The sequence below is a fragment of the Alosa sapidissima genome, chromosome 24 (genome assembly GCF_018492685.1).
Source record: "Alosa sapidissima isolate fAloSap1 chromosome 24, fAloSap1.pri, whole genome shotgun sequence".
Classification (NCBI taxonomy): Eukaryota; Metazoa; Chordata; class Actinopteri; order Clupeiformes; family Clupeidae; genus Alosa; species Alosa sapidissima.
In genome coordinates this window covers 9,764,542-9,791,997 of record NC_055980.1, presented here as the reverse complement: position 1 = coordinate 9,791,997, position 27,456 = coordinate 9,764,542, and the positions used below count along the sequence as shown (strand labels likewise).

Below are 27,456 nucleotides of genomic sequence, written 5' to 3'. Positions count from 1 at the left end.
ACATAACAAAAAATAGTCCTTAATCTCTACTCACAGTATAAGTCAGATAATGAAAAGCCTGAGATCAAACTCATCAAATCTTCACTCCTTATTCTTACCTCATTCATTCATTCCTGTGCACATGAAGTTAGCTAGCCTACTGCTAGCGCTACCTGTCACTGATCTGACCACCAATAGAATTCTGAATTCTTCTGACTGGAGAAAATACAGTACACCTTCTTGAGGACTACGATCAATGAGTCCTGTACTCCCTACCTCTAGAGAGGTGCTCCAGCTAGTAATAGTCCTTGGTGCCAGATAGAAGGATGAAATACAAAACCAACTCTATTCGTAAGACCAAATTGGTGATTCATCGACATTCCGCGGCATGGATGCCAACAGTAGGCCATTCCAAGTGAATGCATTTTTTTGCAGGTTCTCATCCTCCTCGGGCCTACCTGATGCAGCTAATCAATCAGGTCAATACAACAATCAGCCACTAAAATCACTGGAGTCAACCGTGTCTCGCGCGAGTGCAAATGAAAGACATTCCTGCCACATCAGCCCTTTTCCAACGACTTGTCCGTTCTGAAGATTAGTCCGTCCATACCTCCATGTATCCCTCAATCTGTCCATCCATCTATCTGTTGAGATGAGGGGCAGGCAGCTCTACAGGAAGGTTCTGTAGTTTTCCACTGAGGCCAGGTGCAAGTACTCAGGCTGCTCGTCCTCCAGCTCCACCCTGCGCTGGCGTGTGGACAGGGTCTTCCTCTTCTCCGGGCCTTGGAGACGCTTGGACAGGCACGTCCTGATCATCTCGGCCAGGTCCTGCTGCAGACGCTGGAAGTTCTCCCTGCAGGAGGGACGAGGGTGACCACTATGTACACAACACACATCTGTGGCTACTCTGCTATTTACAATCATACTTACACCTTCCATTAAAAGAGTGAGCAAGTGTACATTTTTAAAAATACAATCTGCAGAGATAAACTTCATCAGAAATAAACTTACGCTGTTGGGGGTGTTGGCAAATTGTAGTCCTGTCCTTTAACTCCAGTCAACCAGTATGTCATCTCTTTGCCCTTCCCCTGAAAAGAACACCATGGTTTCATCACATGTGTGTATGTACTTACATACATTTATATACATACAGTATACAGTCTGTACTGTATGTATGTATCATATACAATACACTCGTCTATAGAATGTAATATGTATATAAGAAGCTGGTTCAGACCTTGAGGTATGTTTCTCCTCTTTTCTCATACTCGAAGGCGCTGTCTGTGCGCTCCAGAATGTTGATAGTTGACTCGTTGACGTGGATGCGGAGAGCTGTGGGGAATCCCAGAAGACAATCAAACAGCCTCAAAGGCAGTCAACTATGAATGACCACCAATAACAGCTGGCTTGTGGAAATAGTAAGATTACTAGAAAATAGCTTTTTGGACAAAATGCAACTATTTAACCTTTGAAGGGTTAATAATTACATAGAAAATGATAAAGCCTTCTAGACAGCTTAAAAACAACAAGTCACTCATATTCATAAAGTTATTTGTCCATGTGAATAATTCAATGATTAATTGCTCTAATACAGTTTTTTCTGATTGCTTAAGCACATTTTTTGTAACTATGGCTTTTTTTTGCAAAACTCTACACACAAAAGGGAAAATCTTTTACCCAATTAGCAAAACACTGTAGCTCTCTTGCAAAAGCTAACACACCTTGCTTAACTCTTCACACCTTCGTAAAAATGGTGTTTTCGTATCAAACAGTAAACACAAGCCATCACAATAGTAAGCACACAGTGTGCCAACTACACACTGATGGTATGAATAAAAAACACATCTGGCTTTTGCTTTCTCTGTGCACAAGGTAGACTATGTCAGTTTGAGGTCATACTTGTCATAGTTCTGTAAACATACAGGGATCCAAACTTCAAGTATTGGTGTTTATTTACACACATCAAAACAAACACAAGTGTGTTTTTCCAAGTGAAAACACAAAATAGCAATTTCACTGAGAGAAAACAAATCAGTCTACATCGGGTCGTCTCTCTCAAAATTTCGTCTACATCACATGCAATGTCCTAGTCCAAGGCACCGGGGAAAATATATTCTGGAATGCCATATCCAGGCCTGACATGACAATATCCCCACATGTAGACTGATTTTTTTGCCTGTAAAAGGGCTATTTCTTTATCTTCTTCCCCTTCCTCGTCCTCCTCTTGCTCCTCCTTGTCCTCTTCCTCTAACTTCACCTCCTTGTCCTTGTCATCCTCTCCCTCACTTTCCTCACCACTTCCTCCTCTTCTTCCTCCTACTTCTTCACCTCCATGTCCTATTCTTCAGCCTCCTCTAATTCTTACTCTTCTCACTCTTCCTGCTCCCTCCATTGTACCCATTGTACATGACATGTGGCTTATTTATAGTGCTTAGGCTGATTGCAAAGTGAACTAATTATCTAAAACAGTTTTCACATGAGAAAGTGTGCCAGAGAGTTGGCAAAATAGTGAAAATAATAGCCATACATGTGTATACATTTGCTAGGAGTGTGTTGATCATTTGGAAATTGAGTGTAAAGCATGAGTTGTGTTTACAGTTCCGCAAAAAGAATGCTGCGCAGTGAATTGTGCCTACAGTTGTGCAAAGTGTGTGTTACAAAATTGCAAACTGAGTGCAAAGCAGTGTTTGTACTTTTAGTTTTGCGAACTCAGTGAATGGTTTTGCTATAAGTATTAATAGTTTTAGAAATTGTGCTATAAGAATCACGGTTGTGTTTAAGCATTCAGAAAAAACTGTAAAACAAACAAACAAGGCTTGATACTTCTTCGTAACGTCCTTCATCAGATCATAAGACAATTTAGCAGAGCTTACGCAATCCTGTGGACTCCATCCTGGACGCAGTGTTTACAGTGTCGCCAAACACACAATACCTCGGCATCTTAATGCCAACTACACCGGCCGCACAAGGACCTGCGAAACCACAAATACACACACACACAATACACATTGCACATTACAGTAATCCTGAGCTTTCAGTACCCACATTTTACTTCATGGATTCTTGTCCAAAGCTAATAGCCTGATCTGAAACACAAGGCTGTGTATAGTCATGTGACATGGGAATGCACATAAGATTATATGTCTACATAGACATGAACCACTGACTCACTCGTAATTTACTCACAGACCACAAAAAACATTTAAAAGAGCACTTCAGAATTTTTTTATGTAAGCAAGCAAGCAAGCCAAAGCACCCTTAATGTTGAGAGAGAGAGGGAGAGGGAGAGGGAGAGAAAGAGAGAAATGGTCAGACCAGTATTGGGGTACCTGAGTGCACCCCAATTCGGATCCAGAGAGGAATGCCGGGCAGGTGGCGCAGCTCAAACGTGCCCATGAAGGCCAGGATGTCCAGTGCCATGCGACAGATGTCTGTGGCGTGTCTGTTTCCATTCCGATTAGGAAGCCCTGAAGCCACCATGTAGGCATCTCCAATCGTCTCCACCTGGTAACAACATGGCATGTACGAACAGGGAATGAGCATCAATACAAACTCCAGTTGAAGTGACAGAGTACTAGAGTTGTATGAGCATGCTATCTCTTTTGTGCATTACATGAAATCACATGAGCTAATGCCAAATGTATGGAGTAAGAGTGACCATTTCTAGACTGGTCACACACAAATGCCAAATATATTGACCAACATATCTAAGAGTGACCATTTCTAGACTGGTCACACACAAATGCCAAATATATTGACAAACATAACTAAGAGTGGCCATTTCTAGACTGGTCACACACAAATGCCAAATATATTGACCAACATAAGTAAGAGTGAACATTTCTAGACTGGTCACACACAAATGCTACAGCACAATCGAGGTCAACAAAGCAAAATACCTGCACTCAGTCTTTCAGTCTCTCAGTGTCTTTTATTTTGTCTTTTTAACTATTCTTTATTTATAGGGCAATTCCATGGAAAATTAAGTGTTTTGTAACATCCATAACGCCAATAAAATGTGATGGTATGGTATGATGTGAATGATTACATGAAATTTGAGCATTTGCTATTTTTGGCTGAAGAATGTACATGAGAAAAAATGCACAAAAAATTTATGTTATCATTCACGTCATACAAATGCCAATGCATTTCACTGGCGTTATGGATGTGACAAAAAGTCAACTTTCCGTGGAATTGCCCTATAAATGATTTTACCTTGTGTGTTTTATGTTTTATTTTTTATTATGATCTTTACTTTTTAAACTATTCTTTGACTATTGCCCTTCTACGCTTTTATTTTATGTAAAGCACAAGATTACTAGATCGCCCATTGGAATGCTTAGACTGAGTGCAGAGAAGAGCAAGTTTGGCTTGGTAGCTGGCCATGATCCTGGGATGCCAATAGCGGAGATATTGACCCCCTATGGATGAGAGGTCATTTAGAGCTTAGAGCTGATAGTGAAATGGAGGAGCAAGGGAGGAGGTGGAAGGCTTTGCAACTCCACCATGATGTAATGGGCAGTAAGGAGGGTTTTATACCCCACGAACGGATATGGGGTGAGTGATGTCTGTCAATCAACCCTATAGGCTCCTCCTGAACTTTGTTCAGAAAACATAATTTGAATGACCTCTGTGTATGAAATGTTCTATTTGCAATTCTTGCTTCCTGTTTGCTACCTCAATTGAAATGCAAGTGAAATTCAAGAATTGAATTGGAATTTAAGAGCCAGTTTCAATTCAATTCTTGAATTTTGCACAACCCTGATATAAAAAAACTTGACTTGACTTGACTCGGTGTTACACTCTGACCTTATAGACGTCGTGGTTGTCCAGGATGCTGTCGAAGTTCTTGTAGATGTCGTTAAGCATGTCCACCACCTCCATGGGCGTGCTGTAGTGGCACAGAGTGGTGAAGCCCACAATGTCGCTGAAGTAGATGGAGACCTCTTCAAAGAGCTCCGACTCTACGCTGCCTGTCTCCTTCAGGGAGCGCACCACTGGGCTGTGGGGTCAGAGGGCATAGGGTCAGATCAGTGTCGGCCATCATGATTTAGGAAAAATCCCCCAAGCCTACAGCCTGGCGAGCTGTTGGTGTGGTGGCCAGTCTCCGTTGGTGAAGCTCGCCTCTGGCAAAGCAAAACACCTGAGAATTGCTCTTTCAACACGTGTCACATCCGGATAAACTAATCCATGAATGTAAATTGCCCAGGCTGATTGTATCCCAGGCTGGACACATAACTTAGCCTAGCAAACTTGCAAGGCAATACAGTAGATAATAGTGTGGTCTCTCTTTGGCCTGACCATTAAGGCCTCTGCCAATCATGTATTGACATATGTCTATTATTTTAATATTAATAAGATGTATCCCATCTGTCTTTTCTAGGCAGATATCTGAGACAAGCATGATTCACCATGTAGTCTGTGCTAGCTTCATAGAACTCCATAGCTGTAACCATTCATTCATCCTCTCATTTGTTTTCTTTATTCATTTGGTGGTTTATATCTCATCTCATTATGTCTATATGTCTGTCCTTTATCTGACTGTTGCATCTATCTAGAGATGGGCATTCCTGGGAGGCTAACTGACCCGGGCAGCAGTCTGAAGTTGAGGTCATCTGCTCTGTCCCTCTCGGCCTTGTAGAGGGCTGTCCTCTCCTCCACCAGGTACTCCAGGTTACGCGAGTACATCTGCAGCCGGCGGATCAGGTTACCCATGTAACTCTCATTGGCCTGGTTGTGCAGGCTACTTTAAAAAAAAAAAAAACAGACACAACAAGATCCGTAAAACTCTTTGCAGCACTGACTTACTACAGTGCTTTTTAATATGCAAAGTAAATGCCGTGTTGGAGACAAATGCTTGATTAATAAATATTGGTTTGGTTAGAGCAGTATCATACTCTTTCTAAGTACTGAATGAAACTCTCCTTGCATGATTACCCAAGTATATGAGGCCAAAAAAAAACTAATTTTCTAAGCACATTGCGCCTTCATGCATCATGGCTGTGCATCATGCCGTAGTATCATGAGAGCTCTCTCTCTCTCTCTCTAAGCTCCTTTTGGAGGGAAGCCACCTCTCTGATTGATAAGCAGGAAATGAGGAGTGAGGAGCACCTCACACTCAATCAGTGGAGACAAATGGGGGCCAAAATGATTTGGCACACAGAGCCCAATGTAGGTCACAGTGGCACAGATGGGTGCCGTTATTCAAGAGAGCCGAGTGGTTTGGTTTAGTTGATACCTGACGATCTTGCCCAGTGCAATTTCAATCTTCTTGAAGTCGGGTCTCTTTTCTGGGTCCTCGTCCCAGCAGCTTCTGATTAACTTGAACACCTGAGTTTATGTATGCGAGAGGAAAAAAAAATGATACAAACAAGAGAACACTGAACACACAAATGCATGTCACAAGGAAACACATGTATGCACATTAACAGAAATGCATCTCAATGCCCACATAAAACACATCTATATTTCCATGCTGATCACTTACCTCCAGTTCTCTTTCTCCAGCAGTGTCAAAGGGCAGGTCTGGTCTGAAGTAATGGTACACACTAGGATATTGCACTCTGGCCAGCTTATCTGTGTGAGAAAGCAGGAGTAAATCCCATGTCACCAAAGCTTTGCTTGCAGCCCTATTCTTTGTTTAAACTCACTGTAAATGAAACACTGATATCGACTGATCAAAGATGTGATCACTGACAAGACCCCAATATAATGTAGCTGAACAAATAGGTGCAGTCCAATCAAAATTATGTTTTTCTAGTGTTCTGGAGATTTTCTGTGGCGCCTGACACAAACGTTACCATTGAAGATTTATCTTTTTCTGATCATTTATCTCATCAAGTGAAATAACTAGCCATTCCATCTCCTCTTGCTCATAACACTCTTTCTTATAGAGTGTAACTATTGTTTATCCAATGACGCTGTCAGTCAATACTATTAGACACATCTACACCATCATTTTATGATGAACACGGTGAGGAAATGGAGCTTGAGAAACTCTTGAATGAAATGAATGAAACCCTTGATGAAATTATTTATTATCATTATTAGCTTTTGATAAGCTTTTGATTAGTGTGTTGGAAGTGAAGGTGTCCTGGGCCTAATTCAACGACACAGATGAAGGAAGGTGCCTGCTTGATAACCCCAGTGAAACACTCTTTTTTTGCCCTACAAAAGTTGCTTTGTTGATTTTGTTTTTGATGTTAGGTAGGCTAATATACCTATAGACCTTTTCAATTGGATAAACAAACATGTGCGTCCCTAATGCATTTTCGATGGCAGTGCACAGAAAACAACATTGAGCTAATGGTAAATTGTGGACAAAAACAAATAGTAAAAAAAACGTTTACAGTCAACATTTTGTAACGCTAAAAAGTCAGATTCATTTTCATTCAATTCAAAGTATCTGCATTTGAACAATTTATCCATAAACCCTCTAGGAACAGATTGAAAGGGTTTATAGTACTATGAGTTGAACACCTAAGCTGTGGGTATCGGAAAAAACAGCCTCCTCACCAGCCTTATCTGAGCAGGCCTGCGTGTAGAAGGTGCTCTTCCTCAGCACGATCTCCTGGGCTATGATGGCAAAGCTGTAGACATCTCCTTTCTGGGAGACGCCCTGTACACGCAAGTGCTCTGGCGCCGTCCAGAGGTCTGAAAAGGAAAGAGCGTGTGTGTGTGTGTGTGTGTGTGTGTGTGTGTGTGTGTGTGTGTGTGTGTGTGTGTGTGTGTGTGTGTGTGTGTGTGTGTGTGTGAGAGAGAGAGAGAGAGACAGAGAGAGATTATAATGATGATAGGAGAGCAACAAAACTAGCTTCTTATTGTTCAAGAGATTGATGGTGAGTTTCATAATGAGAAGATTACAGCAATTAAATCATTAGTGATGTCAACCAAACAGATTTACAACTTCAAAATGGCCTGCTATGCTATAAATGACAAATACAACTAGCAGCTGAAAAGATATCAGGAGCATGCATGATAAGATATCAAGCAAAATAAGATATCAAAAGTGTGTGTGAGAAAATATCAAGCGATATCAAGATATAAGATATCAAGAAAGTGTGTGGAAGTTCATCATCTCTGTCCTTGCTCACAAGCACTTTAGGAGGGGAATCCTGACCCCTTTAGGACCCCTCTTGGGATGCTTCCAGCCAACAGTTTTGGATATCTTTAGGAAGAGAAGCTTTACCTCGTCCAGGACTGAGGATGGTTCTGAAACCAAAGTCTGTGATCTTGACCACCATCCGGTTATCCACCACACAATTTGTGGACTTCAGACGTCCGTGAACCTCAATATTACTGGCATGGAGGTAAGACATGCCCTAGAGTGATGGCAGAGAGATTAACCATTGGCAACCGTTTTATACCATAAACAGAAATAAAACATGCACACTTTTAATTTACTTAGTGGGGTTTCTACAATCAGCACATACATAAAAAACACACAAAACCAGCATAAATATGCCAAAACTAAAACAAGCTAAAATCTTACCTTGGCAATATCATACATGACAGAAGTCTTAAATTCCCAATCCATGAAGGTGTCCTCTGGATAGGAGATCTTGTCATTGAGCACATACTGAAATGGATGTCAATAAAATGTTAGACTGAACATATAAATGAAACAGCAAAAGACAACAGACAAAAGCTTTGACTATTCATTACTGCAAGTCAGTTGTCCATGTCCAGCAGTAACTCACCCTTAATGAGCCCCTCTCTCCGTACTCAAACACACCAAACACGTCCTGGTCAAATCTCACAGTGCCATAGAACTTGGTCAGGTTGTAGTAATCTATATGTAAAAGCTAAAGACAACAAGCATATAACCATACAGTCAGTTACCTCATTCATAGCATTACACATAAAATATTTGGGAACTCAACATGGTGCCATGTTAACATTCCTTGCAGCAAAGTGATTCAAAGACACAGACATGTTATGTAGTAGTGTTATGAAACATTATGGAACATGTTATGAAGACAAAAGCGATCTTAACAACAGCAGAATGTACAACCCCAAATCAGAAAAAGTTGGGACGTTGTGTGAAATGTAAATAAAAACAGAATGTGATAATCTGCAAATCTCGTAAACTCATATTTACTGTAGCTGCAAAAAGGACACAGACAACATATTAAATGTTGAAAATGACTATTTCATGGAAAATATTTGTTCATTTTGAATTGATACCAGCAACACGTTTCAAAAAAGGTTGGGACGGGGCCAAGAAAATGCTGGGAAAATATGTGTAATGATAAAGAAAATCAAAGGAAGAATATTTACTATACTAATTAGGGTAACTGGCAACATGATTGGGTATGAAAAAGAGCATCCCAGAAAGGCAGAGTCTACTAGAAGTAAAGATGTAGAGGTATTCATCACTCTGTGTGAATCTATATGGACAAATGATGAAACAAAATAATTATAATGCTTCTGAACAAGAAATTACAAAGTATTTGGGGGATTTCATCATCTATAGTACATAATATCATTAAAATATTCAGATAATCCAGAGAAATATTCAAACAAGGGACAGAGCGGAAAAATAGTCCAATATTAGATGGCCGTGGTCTTTTTGGACCCAGATGATATTGCATTAAAACCAGACCTGTTACTGTAATGAAACTCATTGTATGGGCTCAGGAATACCTCTGATAACCACTATCTATGAACACAGTTTGATGCTCAATTCACAAATGGTAGTGTAAACATGCAAAAGAAAAACACTTTTTATAGAAATACCACCATCTTATCTGGGCCTGAGAAGGTTTAAAATGGACTGAGGTAAAGTGGAGAAAGGTACCCTGATGTTTTCATAGTCAAAATTCTAGTCAGAATTTGAGTCTGATACTGCTCCATTGGGATGTGATCATGGGGCGTGTTTCAATTTATACAGGGGGTGAATCTTGTAGGAAGAACACCCAAACCATCCTTCTTCTCCACAAATGCCTTAACATTGTTTTCTGGTCATTTTTAAAGCTACTGCACTGTCAATATCTTCTACAACAGACGCGATGGTGAAATCTAATGTTTACCTTCTAGCAACAGCATTTCTGTTAGGGAGATCCGGGATGAATGAAACACTTTGTAATTAAACGTAATTTACAAAGACATTGTACCATACTGAAAGCTAATATTTTGTCACTAGTAACCTACATCTGTCCACTGTTAAACAAAGATGCATTTTTAGCTCTGAACAAAACCGTTCAGGAGTTTTTCTGGTCCGAGCATAGTTGCTCCACAACGGTGCAATGCCAGACCGAACTTCCCGACCTCAAATGTTTGTGGGCGGGGTTAAGTTCGGCTGGCACCCAGGCTAAAAGAAAGGTCTTCAATCAATATTTTCCATTCTTTTTGAAAATCATGGACTCCTCTGGTCTAAAGAAGAAAGGGCTTATTCAACTATCCAACTTATTATAGTGCTCAGTTCAAAACCCAGCATCCATGACGGTGTGGAGGTACATTAGTGCCTACAGCATGGGCATCTTGCACATCTGGCAAAGCATAATCAATTCTGAATGATGTATACAGGTTTTGAGCAACATATACTGCCATCCAGACAATGACTTTTTCAGGGAAGACCTTGAATATTTCAAGAAAACAAATAACAAATACCAAAATAAATTGTGCACATATTTAAAGAGAGGAAGAGTCCAGGTTCAGCAGTGTCACATAATCTTTTCCAGCCTTTTATTGGCAGGGGTGGGCTGTGATGCTGGAGAGTGTGAGGCGGCTTGCCTACTACTTACAGCGTTCAGCTCAATGCGCTGGCTTTCAGTGAAGTAGCCTTCTGAGTGGACCAGCTGCTTCAGGATCACGATCTAAACGTTTAAAAAAAAAAAAGAAAACGGGCATCAGATCGAGACTATCATGTCAATAACCAAAATACACAAAGGTAATAATAAACAAAAGTAAACGTTTGCTGCATTGCTGGTTGAGGGCCACTTGTGTCAACACCGTACAGAGAACATTGGTGACTGGATGGACAGAAAGTAAAAGAAACCTTCTTGTCGTAGCGTGCACGGTGGATCAGAAAGCTATTGTCTTTCCTAGAGTCCTCTTCAATCTGAAAGCCAAATCAAAGCTAAATGTTGGTAAGAGAACTTTGATGACCATATTACAGTAATCACCTGTAGTTTCCTCCACATTAACCACCAGATGGCAGTCTACCCGCGGTTATTCAGGATTTGAACTCCCAAAACCTAGGTAATATAGGATCCATATAGAAGTAATGCAATTATAGATTCTCACCTTCAGGGAGACCATGTTGCGAATATTGTTCTCCACTGGAGTGACCATGTCAGTGGGAATGTGGGACCACCTCTTCTGAATGCGACGATATGATCTGTTCTGCCTGTAAGACACACACAGACACGCACGCACAAATGCGCGCACACACGCACACACACAGGCACGCACGCACGCACGCGCACACACACACACACACACACACATACACACACACACACACAGACACACACACAATACATGCACGCACAAAGGCATGCATGCACGCATGCACGCACACACATGCACACAAACACACACCAACACACACACACACACACACACACACAAGTTTTCTTCTTTTATCTGTTCACATACCATACAAGCTCAGACATCATTGCACTCCGTCTGTTTGGCCTTGGATTCATACTCAAGGAGTGGTTCACACTTTACAGGTACTAGATGTTACTGTAATATTGAATCCAATCAAGGGCAGATCAATTCCAGTCATCCCTTATCTGAGTTTCAGTTGCCAATCACAGATCCCTAACTCAACAGGCCAGTGCTACCAATATGACACGTGACGGACACAATCGAAACCCAGTTTAGGTAGATTTATTCTAATTTTCTCTCATTCTCAAGAGTAAAGAAGTCTTTTTCATGTTTCTGGAAGATGTGCACCGCTGACTGAAGTTAACAACAACAGAAAATAGCCACTTCCCACGACTGGAACAAATCTGTTTTTTGCCAGTTGCCTCTGTCATGCCTCCTTGGGGCTAGCGGTCAGGGACTTGTAGCCTGGCTACCCTTGGACTGAGCAGGGCTAATTGGTACTTGAGGCGGCGTGTGAGTGCAGTGGGTGTGGGGGCTCAGCTCACCAGTAAAAGATGAAGGCCACAGACGCCATGACTCCCACCACCGTGGTGCCCAGGGCGATGACAATGATGTCATGATCCTGCAGACCTGTGGACACCCACAAAAATCCTTCTTATTTCTATCTGTCGGTCAGCAAGCTTAGCTCATCCACACTAGCCTGACATATACAGTCAAGGGTGTCATTAGCAATGATGTTATAAAATGGTGCCGCAAAGACAAGGTGAGGCATAAGATAAGCTCACAGTTTGACACACAAAAAAGACAGATAATAAAAAATGCAACATGGCAACTCTGACCCTACCCTACCATTTGTTATAGCATTCTATGTCATGTGGAGCATAGGTGCATTTCATTGTCGTGTCACCTTAGAAGTCACAAATTGTGCTGATCTTTACAATGCTACGACAAGGACACCAATCCAAGACTCAATCATTGCACTGGATTATGTAATACAGCACATGATTATGGTTGGTTATGGTTATTGTACTTAGCAGATGCTTTTGCCCAAGGCATCCCTTGCTCATTTAGAACCCAGCTAAGGACAGCCTGATATAAGGAAGAGGCTCTGCTCTGCAGTCTTGTATGTCTAGGGGCACTATGTGTCAGGTGGAACAGTAAAATAATAAAACCTTATCACACCTTACTGTGATTCATCCAAAAAACAAAAAATCTTTTAGATGCATTGAAAAAAAAAACCTTTCGTGGTGCATTCGAAATTCCCCAGTGTCCACAGTAGAGATTCAGATTGACAGGCAGTAGCTGTAGAGTACCTGAGGTAGTAGTAGGGCTGTCTGCAGGAAGACTGCCAGGCCAGATGAATGATGGTGACGGGTCCAAGAGTGTTGATGTGTTGGTAGTGGTGTTGAATTCAAAGAGGATTTTATACTGATGAAAAAAAAGTAAATTATATGATGAGGTTTGCTGCAAAACCACCAACGATACAGTACATGGGAACTTTTCTAAGAGATGGATTATTGTTGATTATCTGTTTCTACATATGCAGTTGAGAACACAAAATTTGGAATAAAATTGCATCCTCAACCTGTTTGTCCACAGTGGTATAAATCAAAGAAAAGTCCACATCACGGTCGCCATACTCATCCAGATGGTACACACCAGCTTTACCTTTGAATGAAGGAAAACGTCATCACAGTCAGTGCGCAACATGATTCTCTTTAAAGTAACATCTTACAGCTTACAGTTTTAGCTTGAGGAGATTTGTACTTTTTACTTCTGAAGCACTCTTGAAAACAAAAGGCATACAAAGAATAGCAGTGACCAGTCATAAAATGAGAAGCAATGATATACATTTTTCAAAGCTACTTAAATTGGCTAGATAAGAGTGTGTCAACCCTCAAGTTATTGTGCTGGCTTACAGTTTTTTCTGAATGCTTAAACACAACCGTGATTCTTATAGCACAATTTCTAAAACTATTAATACTTATAGCAAAACCACTCACTGAGTTCGCAAAACTAAAAGCACAAACACTGCTTTGCACTCAGTTTGCAATTTTGTAACACACACTTTGCACAACTGTAGGCACAATTCACTGCACAGCACTCTTTTTTGCGGAACTGTAAACACAACTCATGCTTTACACTCAATTTTCAAATGATCAACACACTCCTAGCAAATGTATACACATGTATGGCTATTATTTACACTATTTTGCCAACTCTCTGGCACACTTTCTCATGTGAAAACTGTTTTAGATAATTAGTTCACTTTGCAATCAGCCTAAGCACTATAAATAAGCCACATGTCATGTACAATGGGTACAATGGAGGGAGCAGGAAGAGTGAGAAGAGTAAGAATTAGAGGAGGCTGAAGAATAGGACATGGAGGTGAAGAAGTAGGAGGAAGAAGAGGAGGAAGTGGAGGTGAAGAAGTAGTAGTAGAGGAGGAAGAGGATGCAGAGTTGAAGAAGTGAGAGGAAGAGGATGACAAGGACAAGGAGGTGAAGTTAGAGGATAAGGACAAGGAGGAGCAAGAGGAGGACAAGAAGGGGGAAGAGGAAGGGTAAGAAGAGAAATAAATAGCCCTTTTACAGGCCAAAAAATCAGTCTACATGTGGGGATATTGTCATGTCAGGCCTGGATACGGCATTCCAAAAGATATTTTCCCCAGTGGCTTGGACTAGAGAACATTGCATGTGATGAAATTTTGTGGCCGGACCCAGAGAGACGACACGATGTAGACTGATTTTTTTGTTTTTCTCTGTGAAATTACTATTTTGTGTTTTGACTTGGAAAAAACACTTGTGTTTGTTTTGATGTGTCTAAATAAACACTAATACTTGATGTTTGGATCCCTGTATGTTTACAGAACTATGACAAAAGTATTATCTCAAACTGACATAGCCTACCTTGTGCACAGAGAAAGCAAAAGCCAGATGTGTTTTTTATTTATACCATTAGTGTGTAGTTGGCACCATTTTTAAAGTAGTTGACACCAAAAACACAATTTTTACGAAGGTGTGAAGAGTTAAGCAAGGTGTGTTAGCTTTTGCAAGAGAACTACAATGTTTTGCTGATTGGATGAGAGGTTTTCCTATTTGTGTGTAGAGTTTTGCAAAAAAAGCCATAGTTACAAAAAATGTCCTTAAACAATCAGAAAAAACTATAATAGCATCTATTAGTTATCTCTCAAAAAGATTACGTAATATCTTTTACTAAGGCCCTTTGAACCTTAAGGTTTTATGGCCCTCTCCAAAAAACAGTGCTCCCAATAACATCAGAGAGACACATGAAACACATACAGATATCTGTCAACAGGCCAGCTGTGTCCATAATGGCTAACGCTTCAACCAAAGTTTCACCTCTTCAATGACAATGAGTCCTATGACCAAATCCCTTGTGTACTTTGAAAATTTTCAGCGACATGCCAGACACGGTCTTAGTGCACATACATTAGCGCCTCCTAAGAGAGAATTCTGGTTGTATTATTCACTTCATCACAGTGACACTGAAGTTGATCCACTGCGGCAAGAATCAAGTTTTTAACGCTTTTGACATGTTCATTTAGTGTTTTTTATTTGTTACAAGACATATTATGAGCAAAACACTCATCATTTGTGATTTCTGGTTTGAACTGTCAGTGTATCAACTTTGGTCTACAAAAACCAAAAAGGATTAGCCCGTTCTTCTGACATCACAAAGTAGGAGGACAAATCACAGGCAACTAACTCTTGTGTCGTCAAAGAGCTCAGGTGTTTTTCATTTCTGGAACGAAATAGCCTTAATGGAATGGTTGGCAACTGTGCCCACAGGTAAGCTATGGCAAGCCAACAGGCTCTTTGCGTGAAGGCTCTCAATGCGGCTGCTTTGTTAACTGTGTTGTAATGGCATCTTCTGTTGTATTGTGCTCCTAACATCTTCATTTCGATAATATCTTGTTTGGCCAATAATAACAATTTTAACTCGCATAACGAACGAATCTTTAAGCCTAAAGTATGGTGCCGCGTCTGCGTCTCGCGCACGCGGCACTGGTGAGCGCGTGACGAGAATTGCGTCATTTTTACAGCATGCGTCGCGTCTTTGAGTCGACCGAAATTTAAGACCGCGCGTCAAAGTGACGCGTAGACTGCGCATGTGTGAAACGGAACTGCTGTAAACACTCCCCTCCAGTAGGTGGACCACATAGAAGAACAACACTTAAACGTAGAAACAAACCTAGACAGAAGAAGACTTGTTTGGTTACCATAACGACGATGGAACAGAGCGCCTGTCCTCAGCTTGCCTGGCTTTGAGTTACGTGAGACACCACGACATGGAGTCAACTTCGACCGATGTAAAGCCACAATCCACAGATACATTCTTTAACATTATATTTAACGGTCACTTTACCATCTATGGTGTAGAACCCAAAGTATTTCAAGACACCACATTTTAGATGAGTTGGGGACGTAATTATCTGTCTGCTGGCCGTTCTGTGCGTTACCTTTGATTGTCGAAACGGGGTGGCTGCATGGGCTCATTGTGGCTACTGGCTATTATATTGGCTTGATTTGGTCATGAGCCCTGGATCATATAGCACTGAATGAGATGGTAAACAATAAAATAAAACTAATCATAGACAGTGACAGCCTTTACTCCATGCATGGAGAGCTGACATGACTTCGGATTAAATGCATCTTTTAAAAATGAGCGTATGCTGAAATCAAATCGCAAAACCCAGAGCCAATTAAAGGTATCTATCTACAACGCTCAGGCGAAACCCATGTAACAGTTGCTGATCGAGATGCATTCTCGCCTGTTCCTTATACAATGCGTTATCAATAGTGATTATAATAATAAAGGGAATGTAGCCTACCTCTCCCAGGTGCAATCATTATCACCTAGCCTACTCCTGAACAATGCTGAACTCAAATCTCGAAACTCGCCTGTCAACACCGGGAAATGCGCTACACAGCACTAAAAACCGAATAGTTTATTTATAGTTCGACTACGGATATTTCACGTCATGTTCGAATAAAAGTGACAGCCCTACTCCCTGCATAGAGAGCTGACATGACTTCGGATTAAATGCATATTTTAAAAATGAGCGTATGCTGAAATCAAATCGCAAAACCCAGAGCCAAATAAAGGTATCTATCTACAACGCTCAGGCGAAACCCATGTAACACTTGCTGATCGAGATGCATTCTCGCCTGTTCCTTATATAATGCGTTATCAATAGTGATTATAATAATAAAGGGAATGTAGCCTACCTCTTCCAGGTGCAATCATTATTACCTAGCCTACTCCTGAACAATGCTGAACTCAATCTCGAAACTCGCCTGTCAACACCGGATAATGTTATCATAATAATTGAAGGAATAACCTAGGCTACCGCTCGCTCTAAATACACCCATTATCACAGTGAGACATACATTATGAACACAAATAGTTACTTCAAAACTTTTATTGACACGTCATATTTACAGGTTTTTGGTTCATACTTTTTGGTATGAGGCAGGTGTGAAGACTCAATACAAATTTAATTGAGGACATCTGTACGCACAACTCTTTCTTACCATGACACTGCTGCATGTGTTCAGAAAAATGTCTTTACTTTGTATCGCACCAATATTGCTGCCCTCGCAGCACCGAGTCACTTAGCTACATGAGTAGCCTAATAAGCAAGTAGGCTAAGCTCAGCCTTAGGCAGAGATGGGGGCGGGCCTTTGTGACAGAGGCATAGACGAGGGGCGGGGCTAAGTAAATTCCCTCTTGGGGCTTCACATTGTACGCACAAGCGGCAGCGCTACGCTATGAAACCCATTACTGTAAGGGCGCCACGACCAAAGTTGTGCGCTGTGGCGCAACAGGCTACAGTGTCCATACCATGTACGGGTCCAAGTGCCCACGGGGACCCAGGTTCAAATCCGACCTGCGGTCATGTCCCGATCCCACCCCATCTCTCCCACTCACTTCCTGTCTATCTTCACTGTCCTGTCGAAATAAAGGCAAAAAGCCCAAAAAATATACTTAAAGCACCCCTGTGTAAGAAATTCTCCCATCTAGTGGTTAGGAGTTATATAACAACCAACCTCTCAAGCGCTGCCTCGTTTAGAACTACGGGAGCCGTCACACATCAAAACTGACACTAGTTCTGGAGTCCTAGCACGTTGAAGCATAAACTTCTCGCCAAAATGCACCCTAGGGTGTTTTGTGAATGTACACGAGTCTAACTTTCGTTTAAAAGCATAATTATGTCTGAAGCGCCACTTTCAAGCTTGTCCGTGTTGTGGAGTTTTGAATGGGAACTATTTTTTGATACATGATCGCGTCAAAATCGCTATTTTTAAAACACTAAGAAGGCTCGACACAGCATGAAACTTCGATCGAAGTATCATCAGTGTCTCTACACATGAACTCGAGCATTGAGAACATTGTTCGTGTACACAGTGTTCACTAAAAGAAAGGTTTTGAACAACTCACTTGGGTTTTGTGCTCGCTGCCATCAGTCAAGGAGTGAGTTGTCCAAAACCTTTTTTTTTAGTAAACTATGTGTACACTAACAATGTTCTCAATGCTCAAGTTCATGTGTAGAGACACTGATGATACTTCGATTAAAGTTTCACGTTGTGTTGAGCCTTCTTAAAATAGCGATTTTGACACATCAAAATAGTAGGCTATACGACTCCCATTCACGAAAGTTTGACTCGGGTACATTGACAAAAACACCCTAGGATGCATTTTGGCGAGAGTTACGCTTGAATAAGCAATAACAACATATTCATAACATTTTGTGTACTATTTTATTGCCATTGCTTGTGTGCAATGCCAATGGAACTCTTTCGGACCGAGCTAGCTAGCTATCGTTAGCACAGTAAACGGAAAGTGAATGGGAACGGCTAGGTAGTAGGCTACTGCAGCTAAGGACTTTGATTAAACTATATTGTTGCAAACTAAACTGAAATAACACGTTCAGCAACTTTGTGGTCTATTAGTCCTAGCATAACTATGTTAGGTTAGGTTGTCAACTGTCTCTGGGTCTAGAAACTAGAGATCAAGTGAGTTGGTGACAGATCATGAACAAAGTTATTTCTCTTTATTCATTTCGTTGGAAAATACAATGTCAATGTCGGACTGTTAGGAAGATATGACTTGTAGAAAATGGGCTCGTAACTTACATTGCTAAATGTAGGGAAATTCTGCAGATGAATCCAAGCTAATGTTTTTCTATGCATCCAGACGCCAAAGACTGAGCTGTATTCGCATGGTATGTCCCTTGCTGGCCACCGGTATTTTAACATGGCGCATGTACACGGCTAGTCGCCCCTGTGCTATGTAGATTTAAATGAGGATTTCTAAGCCAGTAGGTATGCTTCGAATTGGTGGTGGTCATAATTAAACATGAATGAGGCCACATTTATGAATGGTAAATGTTGATTTAGTTAACAAACAACTGAAAACGTTACACAGGGGGGCTTTAAAAAAAAAAAAAAAAAGCTTGCGCTACGCTTTGCTCAGCGCAGCGCCAGGCCAGTTCTTGTGCGCGCAAGCCACTGACAATAATGGATTTCATAGCGCAGCTCTGCCCCTTTATTGTCAATGGCTTGAGCGCACAAGAACGGATTTGCCGCTGCGCTGAGCAAAGCCTACGGCCGTTTCACACCAGGAACGTGATGTGAACGTGGCGTGTCAGTTGCGTGGCGGCTGTGTGAGATTTTGTATGTCTTTGCTTACCAGAAGCATGGCTGATGCAGCGCTGCGGCAGCCTATCTGCCAATTACAACGTCTCTTTTTCTCACGTCATTTTTTTTTTCTTTACTGTTTTGATAGGAAACGCTTCCAACGCGCTTGCGTGTGGCATGAAAAATAGGCGTGAGTCCTATTCCTAACATGCACGCATTTTCGGCGCAGCTCGAGCTGCACCTGAGACGTGCGTGTCACATAAGCGGTGTGCAAGGTCTAACCTGTTAACATGGGAGCCGAAATAAAAACGGACACAGACACGCTCACACCACGCGCGCTGTAATGGCTCACACGCACAGTTGCGTGCGGTGCAGTGCTGGAGACATATCTTGTCCATTTTCTTGATCTGTTGCCGAACAGAATTTTGGGTCCGTTGCGTCGCGTGGCTTCTGTCGCTCGCGTCGAAAAGTTAAACTTTTGCTGCACCGACGGACAACAACAGAAGGCACCAGCCAATCCAATTACGGCTATACTTCAAGTCATTTGCATAGCCACCATTGGGAACACCCACTGGCATGCGTTGACGGAACGCAACTGTGTGTGGGAGCCGTTATCATAGGTCTTTTGCGCTGAGCCTGGTGGCAACCACAAGAAAAATCTTTGGGACATTACCTCAACCAAAAGCAACCTAGCGGTCAGCATAGCGCATGCCGCGTACAATGTGAAGATCCTAGGTGCTGATACAGTACATAGTAGCTGTTACTTCGCCATGAAAGATTATTATTTTTTTTTCATTAAATGAATGTGAATCACAATTTTATGAATGTGCATCACTGAGGAACTGGAATTAGATTATAGCGTTTGACCAAATGGCCACAGTGGGTTTTTAAAATAGATGTGTGGAATTTGTAATCTTTGAGTTGTCTTGAATGCAGTCACAAGGCACATTTCCACTGAGTTGCATTGTATTTAATACAGCGACCATGCTGTTTGCATGCTAACTTCAGTGGATGTCTAGACAAGACATAGCATAGGTGCTTTTAACATTACACCTACGCTTATAACTAGATCATTGTGTGGATGTTTTACAGGGGCTGTAATGCTGGATGACGTCAGGTTTGTTGATGTTTGATCCAGACACCAAATAACACACCTCTTCAGCGCTCCCTGAAAAAGGTGTTTTCCCGTTCACAGAGCCAGGGCTGTGTACAAAGTACAGTTTTTTTTTACAGTAGCCTATACAGCTAGTGGATGGCAAGGAACTATTCGCTGAATGTGACAAAAAAACGTTTTATGGGTTAGGAATTGTTCAGAATCCCTTACAGTACCTTTACTGTAAATCAACAAAAACACTCCACACAGCACCTTTAACACAGACATTTGGAATAAAAACAAAACAACCATGATAAGCTTCTCAAGGGCAAAATAACATATCCTGAGGGTATGGTCCACAGAGTTTAAAATCTGAGCCAGATCAATCCACTGCAATTCTATTGCACCACAGTCATCAGATCAGACTTTGTGACCATTAGTAGGCCTATGATTAAGTTTCCAGTTGGTTCTATAACCCGAAATTGCCAATTAATTATTAACTCACATTATTAAACTAAAACATGCTACCAAAATCAGATATCACACATGTTTATGACCTCTTTACCATGACTTTCCTGTGCAGGAAGGGTGAGTCATTGATACTGTAAATAGGGTGTGGAACCTTTGGCACTCCAACCCAAAAAATAAAAGGAAGGAACTAATTTATTGTCATTTAATGTTTATAGCTTCTGCTTTATGTCTTCTGCTTTATAAAATCCATCTAACTTTCCCATTTATAATGGCTATATCTTAGTAATTGTGTGTAAAATATTTAATTTTAAAGACCCTTACTTACTAAACAACAGTAAAGTAATTGAAACCCCTTACCTTTGAAAGTCGCGTTTCTGAAGTAATCAAAAAGCACCTCTGTGCTATTCTGTGCTATTCTGGCATCTCCCACCAAAAGCACAGCATCATGGTAAGCTGCAGTGTAATCATTTTCCTATGGGGTAAAAAGCATCATTTCAGAATGAAAAAAAGAAGGCCCACAAACTACAGGACCAGGGACGCCGCTTGTGGGGGGTGGGGGGTTAGGAAGATTCTAAGGACACACCAACCCGATTATTGGCTATCGGAGGTCGGTGACTTGAGCCGGTTCGGTGTGTCCCGTGCCGTCGTCAGTCGGAGTCGGCGTTCATTTTGGCCGATTACACATGTTGAATCAGCCAGTGGCCCAGCACTGACAGTGGGGCGGGGGGGGGAGGTCTGGCAGAACTATTGTTTGTCATAGGGCCCAAATTTTCTAGCAGCGCCCCTGTACAGGACACAGGCAATCCGTTTGGCCTATACTCTAAATTACTATACCCTAAATTAGGCCTATACTACTTAATTAAACTGGAGTGTGAAATATAGGCTGGGGCTGAAATATGGGATTTGGCAGATGCCACAAATACAAAACAATATAATACTTAAATTTAACAGGGAACTATTTAAAATATTGGTCAGACTACATTAAGGAGAATAGCAATAATAAACAACAATATTAATTCAATAGCCTAATGAAATACACAATGAAAATTAAGGAAAATAGCAATAATAAACAATAATGTCCATTCAATCAATAATATAATAACAATAACAATAGCATGGTAAGACTACTTTGAGGAGAATATCAATAAAAACAACAATGTTAATCAACAGCCTAATGAAAATAAACAATACTATACAAACCAAAACACATGTTGAGCAGATATGCCTTTAGACCCCTCTTGATAGAAATTAATACATGGAAAAATGAGAGCATGCAAAAGCACACATATTAGAAATACGTTATAGCTTCTCACCGTTTGGTTCATAGCATTGATTCCAATCGTGTAGTTTCTGGTGTTGGGCATGGTCAGTACCAACACATTTTGCATGGCACTGAACGAGGTTGTATTTCTGTAATACCTGTCGCTGTGGGGATACACCATCACTGTTAATACTCCAACACATTACGTGTCAGTTTTAGTACATAGAGATATTAATTCTTAATATTAATTCTTATTAATTCTTAAAATATCTTTACATGTTGCGTCCTACTCTATGTGTAACCAAAACCTTACAGGTTTCCTTACAGGGAGATTATTTCCTAACCTGGCAATAGCCAGATGAATTTCGCTCCGCCTAGCTCCACTCATCCATCTGGAACCGATCCATTGAAGTGTTGCTTCAGAAGGCTGGGCCTAATCAAAAAATGCTTGCATATGATTGAATAAGCCACTTGTCCGTCATCTATTGACGTGCTACTTCAACCACTCACATCGAAGCCAACCCGTGACGCTAATAACAGACTCACAGTCGCTTCTACGCTATGTCACATCTATGAAACTCCCGCCCTGCGTCCTGATTGGCTAAACCATAAAGTTGGTTGGAGAAATCACTCTCAATGGAAGAGGTCCCAGATGGATGTGAGTGAAGCTAGGCGGAGCTAAGCGGAACGACATTCATCTGGCTAGGGTCAGGTTAATTATTTCCTGCATAATAAAAAAATGTGTGTACCATGTTTAATTATATTGACATTTCCAGCGGACATTCAGGCAATATAGCCTAAGAGCTAAAGCCAGAGATACGTTTTTTTTACGCATGAGATGAGAACAAGCATAATTAAATGATTTGACACCAACGTGTAAAGGTCGATGAGGAAGATGACAACGTCAGCATCAACAGCACTATCAGTATTATTCTTCAATTTGGTGACATCTTCAGGGGTTCCGCATAGGATAAAGACTGGATGAAGAGATAAGAGGCAAAAAGAGGTGATTCCTCACTAGATTCGCAATATGCAAAATGGCATTGCTAGAGGTAAACGGAAAACGGAAATTGTGTCTGTCTGTAGGAGGCTGTAAGCGATTCTCTCCCAGCGTGCTATACAGAATGGAAACCTAGTGGATCATGAGGAAATATTCACTGAATGTGACAAAAAAGTGTTACAGGCTAGAAATGGCTCAGAATCACCTACAGTACCTTTAATCACCAATCACAAAAATCTCCAGTTTAGCAAGTATTTTTAAACAAAAAAAACTGTCAAAATATACAGTTATATTATATTACATCATATCATATCATATCATATTACATAGTTAAATATCTGGGTAACACTTTACTTGACAGTATCGACATAAGAGTGACATGACACTGTCATGAACACATGACACCGTCATGACACATGAAACCTAACCCTTACCCCTAATCCTAATCCTAACCTCTAACCCTAACCCCAACCATAACTCTTAACCTAACCCTAAACCTAACCCTAATCCTAACACTAACTTGTTATGACAAAAACCGAATGTCACTTAAAGAAGCCCTATGCAGGTCTGGTTATTCCTTCGCTGTTTCTGGGTTTTCGCCTGATGTGGGCTCACATTTTTCACGATACAGCTCCCCCTGCAGCTTCGGTAGCCAGTGACTGCTACGCTAAACCCCCACTAGCTAGCGAGCTAGCCATCAAGAAACCAAGCTAAACACATACAGGGCTCACAATAAAACGGTCGAGCAAACACATTGTTCAAGAGACCACATTACAAAAACGAAGTTCACCCAAGGGTAGGCTACTTACAATTTCAACAGCAACAAAGCCAAGTCGGGTCCGTTTTGCAGTCTTCTTAGAAACTACAATCTGACTACATTTTCGAGGCATGATTAGATACTTCCGCTGAGTTACATCCGGATTTGTTCGGACCGTGACCAGAAAGTTGCATATTCGGTTATTCCGCGGAGAAGCACTAGGGGGAGGCGAAGCACCCACCAAACGACCCAAAAAGTGTTGTGGAACCATCAGAATGACTCTCAACCTGCATAATTAAGGTCATTTTTGCTAACATTTTTGCATAGGGCTTCTTTAATAACAGAAGCGTTATGTCATAAATGTTTATGACTTGTTTATGACACGTTCATGACAGTGTCATGTCACTCTTATGTCGACACTGTCAAGTAAAGTGTAACCAATATATGTTTTCAACATTGAAATTTGATTGTGGTCATAATGGAGAAGAAAGATGTACTTACGATTACTTTCCCTCATTTTGTTGTTATAAGCCTGCCTCAGTTCATCCTCCGATCGAAGTAGGATGCGCCTCGATAAGCTTGCGCTGAAGTCCCATGACCCGGCCTCCAGGGCATTGATGTACCTAAGGACAGAGAGAAAGCTTTTCCTATTAAAATCATCAGTTTTCAAAAGATGTCCAAGAAACATACAACAACTATGATCCACAGATAAACCAGAAGTGGTATGTCGAGCTGCTTATTTTCACTAATTAACTTACTCACATTATAATATCCACCAAATGATGATAAAACAAACCGTATCTGCTCTGAAAAAAGCAAATAATACAGTAGAAATGATTTTTAAAAAAATGTTTAGATAAATTAAGTAAGCTGCCATGCCATGGACAAACGTACAGGCAAGTGACAGTTTTCTTTTTTTACAGTCTAGGCTGTAAAACCTCTTTCTGCAGGTTTGGTATGCTTTCCAGGAGCTTTTCTCAGGCCTGGCCAGTGTTCAAATCGGGATATCACTGTGCATTTACATAAAAGTTCTTTTTCGCAGTACAACCCTGTAACTTGTCATAACTGACCATGCCAAGTCTGAAAGATACTCATTCCTTCTAGAGGCCACCTATGGGAAAGAAATGGGCACCCACCAAAAACAGTCCTCAGTGTTTTCATTCTTCTTGTAGATGTAGGTCTTGTTCCACGACGGCTTAATCTGGTGTTCGAAGGCCCAGAATTTTAAGAAGAAGTTGGAGACCTTGCGGGCTGGGGGCAGTATGCGTGTGAGGTTGGCCTTGAAGTTGCAGGACAAGCCAAAGCTTCCAGCAGAGATGATAGGCACACTGAGCTGCAGACCTATGTCCCAGCTGAGACACAGAGTTGACCAGAATCACAATATTGCACTACCCTATTTTAAAAAGATAAATCTTCTCTGTTTAGATTGTTAACCATCTGCCTATTGAATTACCATGCTATTACTATATATAGTAACTAATCGACTATATATATATATAGTCGATTAGTTACTACACGTGTTACACAGCTATAAGGATGTCTACAATGAAATAACTAAATGGTATGAGTCATTTCAAGTGGATTCCATAGACAGAAGTTAAGTTGCATTTGCTTAACACAATACAATATCAACTGAATGCATTGACAATAACGAGATAGAGAGGTTAGAGGTAAATCTAGCCTACATTAGATGCAATAGTTAAACTCACTCCACCATATTAAAGGTTGCGTAAGTGCAGGTGGGTCCCAACAAGACACAACCGACTTCTCCATTTTCCTAAAACACATGAATCAAAGCACATATGGAACACAGAACATGTCAAAAGTCCACAGCTTGGATGCATTTCAGTGTGTTCCTTTGATTTTCTGAAAATCAATCAAAGTAAACAGTTGAAATGTGTTTTTGTAATTTCCATAGTAAATCCACTGTTCCTAGGGTAAGTTATCAAGTTATAGAGTTTCTCATTTCAAGACTTAAATTATGCTTATGATGATTATTAAGGTACTGGATAGATCTATAAGTAATCATATGTAATGTAATGTAATTAAAAAAAACACCCTCTCTGTTCTTAAGTCATCCCATGAGTCTCTCAAGATATAGGCTAGAGTCAAACCATGTTACAATAACTTAGAATAATACAAATGTATGCTAAATGTCCTAAATGTTGATGTGATACATGTTTTGTCTTAAGCAAAGGCTACGCCAGGCATGTAGCCCAATCTTAAGAGTCCTCTGCTTGCTGTTTTTCAAAAACATTTCAGTTTGTAGAGTCAGCCAAGGCATGGCTGATAGAATGTCATGCCCAGAGGCAAAATTGATATACCACTTGTTAAACCTGGTTGAATAAAGCTTAAACATTGTGTGTGCTCATGTGGAAGACACATACAGTCAAGGACTTCAGGATTTGGACTCCTTCACAGCTACTGCTTTGACAGCCTTTCCGTCTGTAAAATTCAGTCTGGAACCCATTGTAGTTGGCAGTAAGATTATGATAGAGACCTTCAGACAGAGGTACAGTTGAGAGGCATTATTCTTTCACGTAAGAGCAGAACAGCATTATAATAACAAGGAACTGAAACACATAATTTGCCATATTACACCTTCACCCTACACATCAAGTCATCTGTAGGCCTATGCCACTAATCAAATGACTGAAAAAATTCACTACTAGGTAGGCTACTGACTGAGATATTTGCCACTGCTTAAATTGACAATTTAATTGTTAAATCTATTAAAAGCTATAACAGATAGGTCATTGACTTCCCTTCATTTAGTTCCATCAAATTAGAATTACCATCTTCCTTTAATCAAAATGAGATGAACTCTTTTCATGCCAAGTTCATCATTAAATCTCTGTCATATAGGCCTTATTAAAAAAACGTTTAGCCTATTCCAGTGAAAAGGGCAATTGCCTGTTTCACTGGAATAGGCTACAAAACTTTTTTTCTCTCAAATTGATATGAAGATCAATGCCTGATTCAATATCCATGAACATTTACCATCATTCTTGTTGACTGTCAGAATGGCTTCGTCCACAGCTCTTCTCACAAAACTCATTCTCCACGGTGACTCATCGTCCTCCAGTAACACGACATTAATGGATGTTCGTCCTTTGAGACAAGACACCTGAACGGACTCACAGCCTTTCAAAATTAATGTAAATATAGAAATATAAAACCACCACTGATGTACCAGTTGTCCTCTCTTGGTTGGTTTGCAAGTGAATGGTTCAGATTTATGCTTCGCCATTTTCAAACATTAAATAATATAGGTCTAGGCTTCCCCGTAGGCGCATATGCAATTAAATCAGATATCCTTAGCTTCACAATAGGTGGTCCTTTTCACGTATAGGTCTATTCCACAGTCGTCCAGCTATTCGTCTTAACTTTGAGTAGCCTAGGCTGCCATCCGTCATAATTTTGCCTCACAAACCAAGATTATCTGTGGTGTGAAGTTATGAAAATTTAATTCCATCGTCTTGAAACAGATCTTAAATGTGTAATCCAAGGTCCAATTCTGGCATGTCAAGGTGTAGGCTAGTGGCGGTTTTTGTCGAAACTTTGGAGGCTCTGCTTACACACCTGCGTTTAACCTCTGGTTAGTTGCTCACTCCTGTTGCCAACTTGCGTTAATGAACAACAGACAAACGCCTCATGTCTGCTTTCAGTCTGTAG

At 40.8% G+C, this 27,456-nt stretch overlaps 1 protein-coding gene across 3 annotated transcripts; it reads right to left on the bottom strand.

Annotated features, from left to right (window-relative positions):
* Nucleotides 1–2: 2 nt before the first annotated feature.
* On the bottom strand, nucleotides 3–27,456 carry gucy2cb (guanylate cyclase 2Cb). Of its 3 annotated transcripts, XM_042082643.1 has the most exons (28): nucleotides 27,364–27,456; nucleotides 26,782–26,908; nucleotides 26,169–26,281; nucleotides 25,491–25,558; nucleotides 24,918–25,133; nucleotides 24,283–24,404; nucleotides 22,899–23,001; nucleotides 22,077–22,188; nucleotides 21,121–21,235; nucleotides 13,121–13,203; nucleotides 12,849–12,963; nucleotides 12,081–12,165; nucleotides 11,227–11,329; nucleotides 10,979–11,041; nucleotides 10,725–10,796; nucleotides 8,679–8,783; nucleotides 8,471–8,557; nucleotides 8,168–8,300; nucleotides 7,495–7,632; nucleotides 6,467–6,555; nucleotides 6,218–6,309; nucleotides 5,567–5,725; nucleotides 4,789–4,981; nucleotides 3,309–3,483; nucleotides 2,853–2,951; nucleotides 1,217–1,311; nucleotides 991–1,067; nucleotides 3–832 (listed from the first exon to the last, which is right to left on the bottom strand). In XM_042082643.1, the coding sequence occupies exons 2-28, from the start codon at nucleotides 26,837–26,839 to the stop codon at nucleotides 649–651; spliced, it is 3,054 nt and encodes a 1,017-aa protein (XP_041938577.1). In that variant the 5' UTR covers nucleotides 26,840–26,908; nucleotides 27,364–27,456; the 3' UTR covers nucleotides 3–648. The 3 variants fall into 3 exon arrangements, with proteins under 3 accessions (XP_041938577.1, XP_041938575.1, XP_041938576.1); XM_042082641.1 differs by lacking the exon at nucleotides 27,364–27,456 and having other exon boundaries at nucleotides 26,782–27,347; XM_042082642.1 differs by lacking the exon at nucleotides 27,364–27,456 and having other exon boundaries at nucleotides 5,567–5,722; nucleotides 26,782–27,347.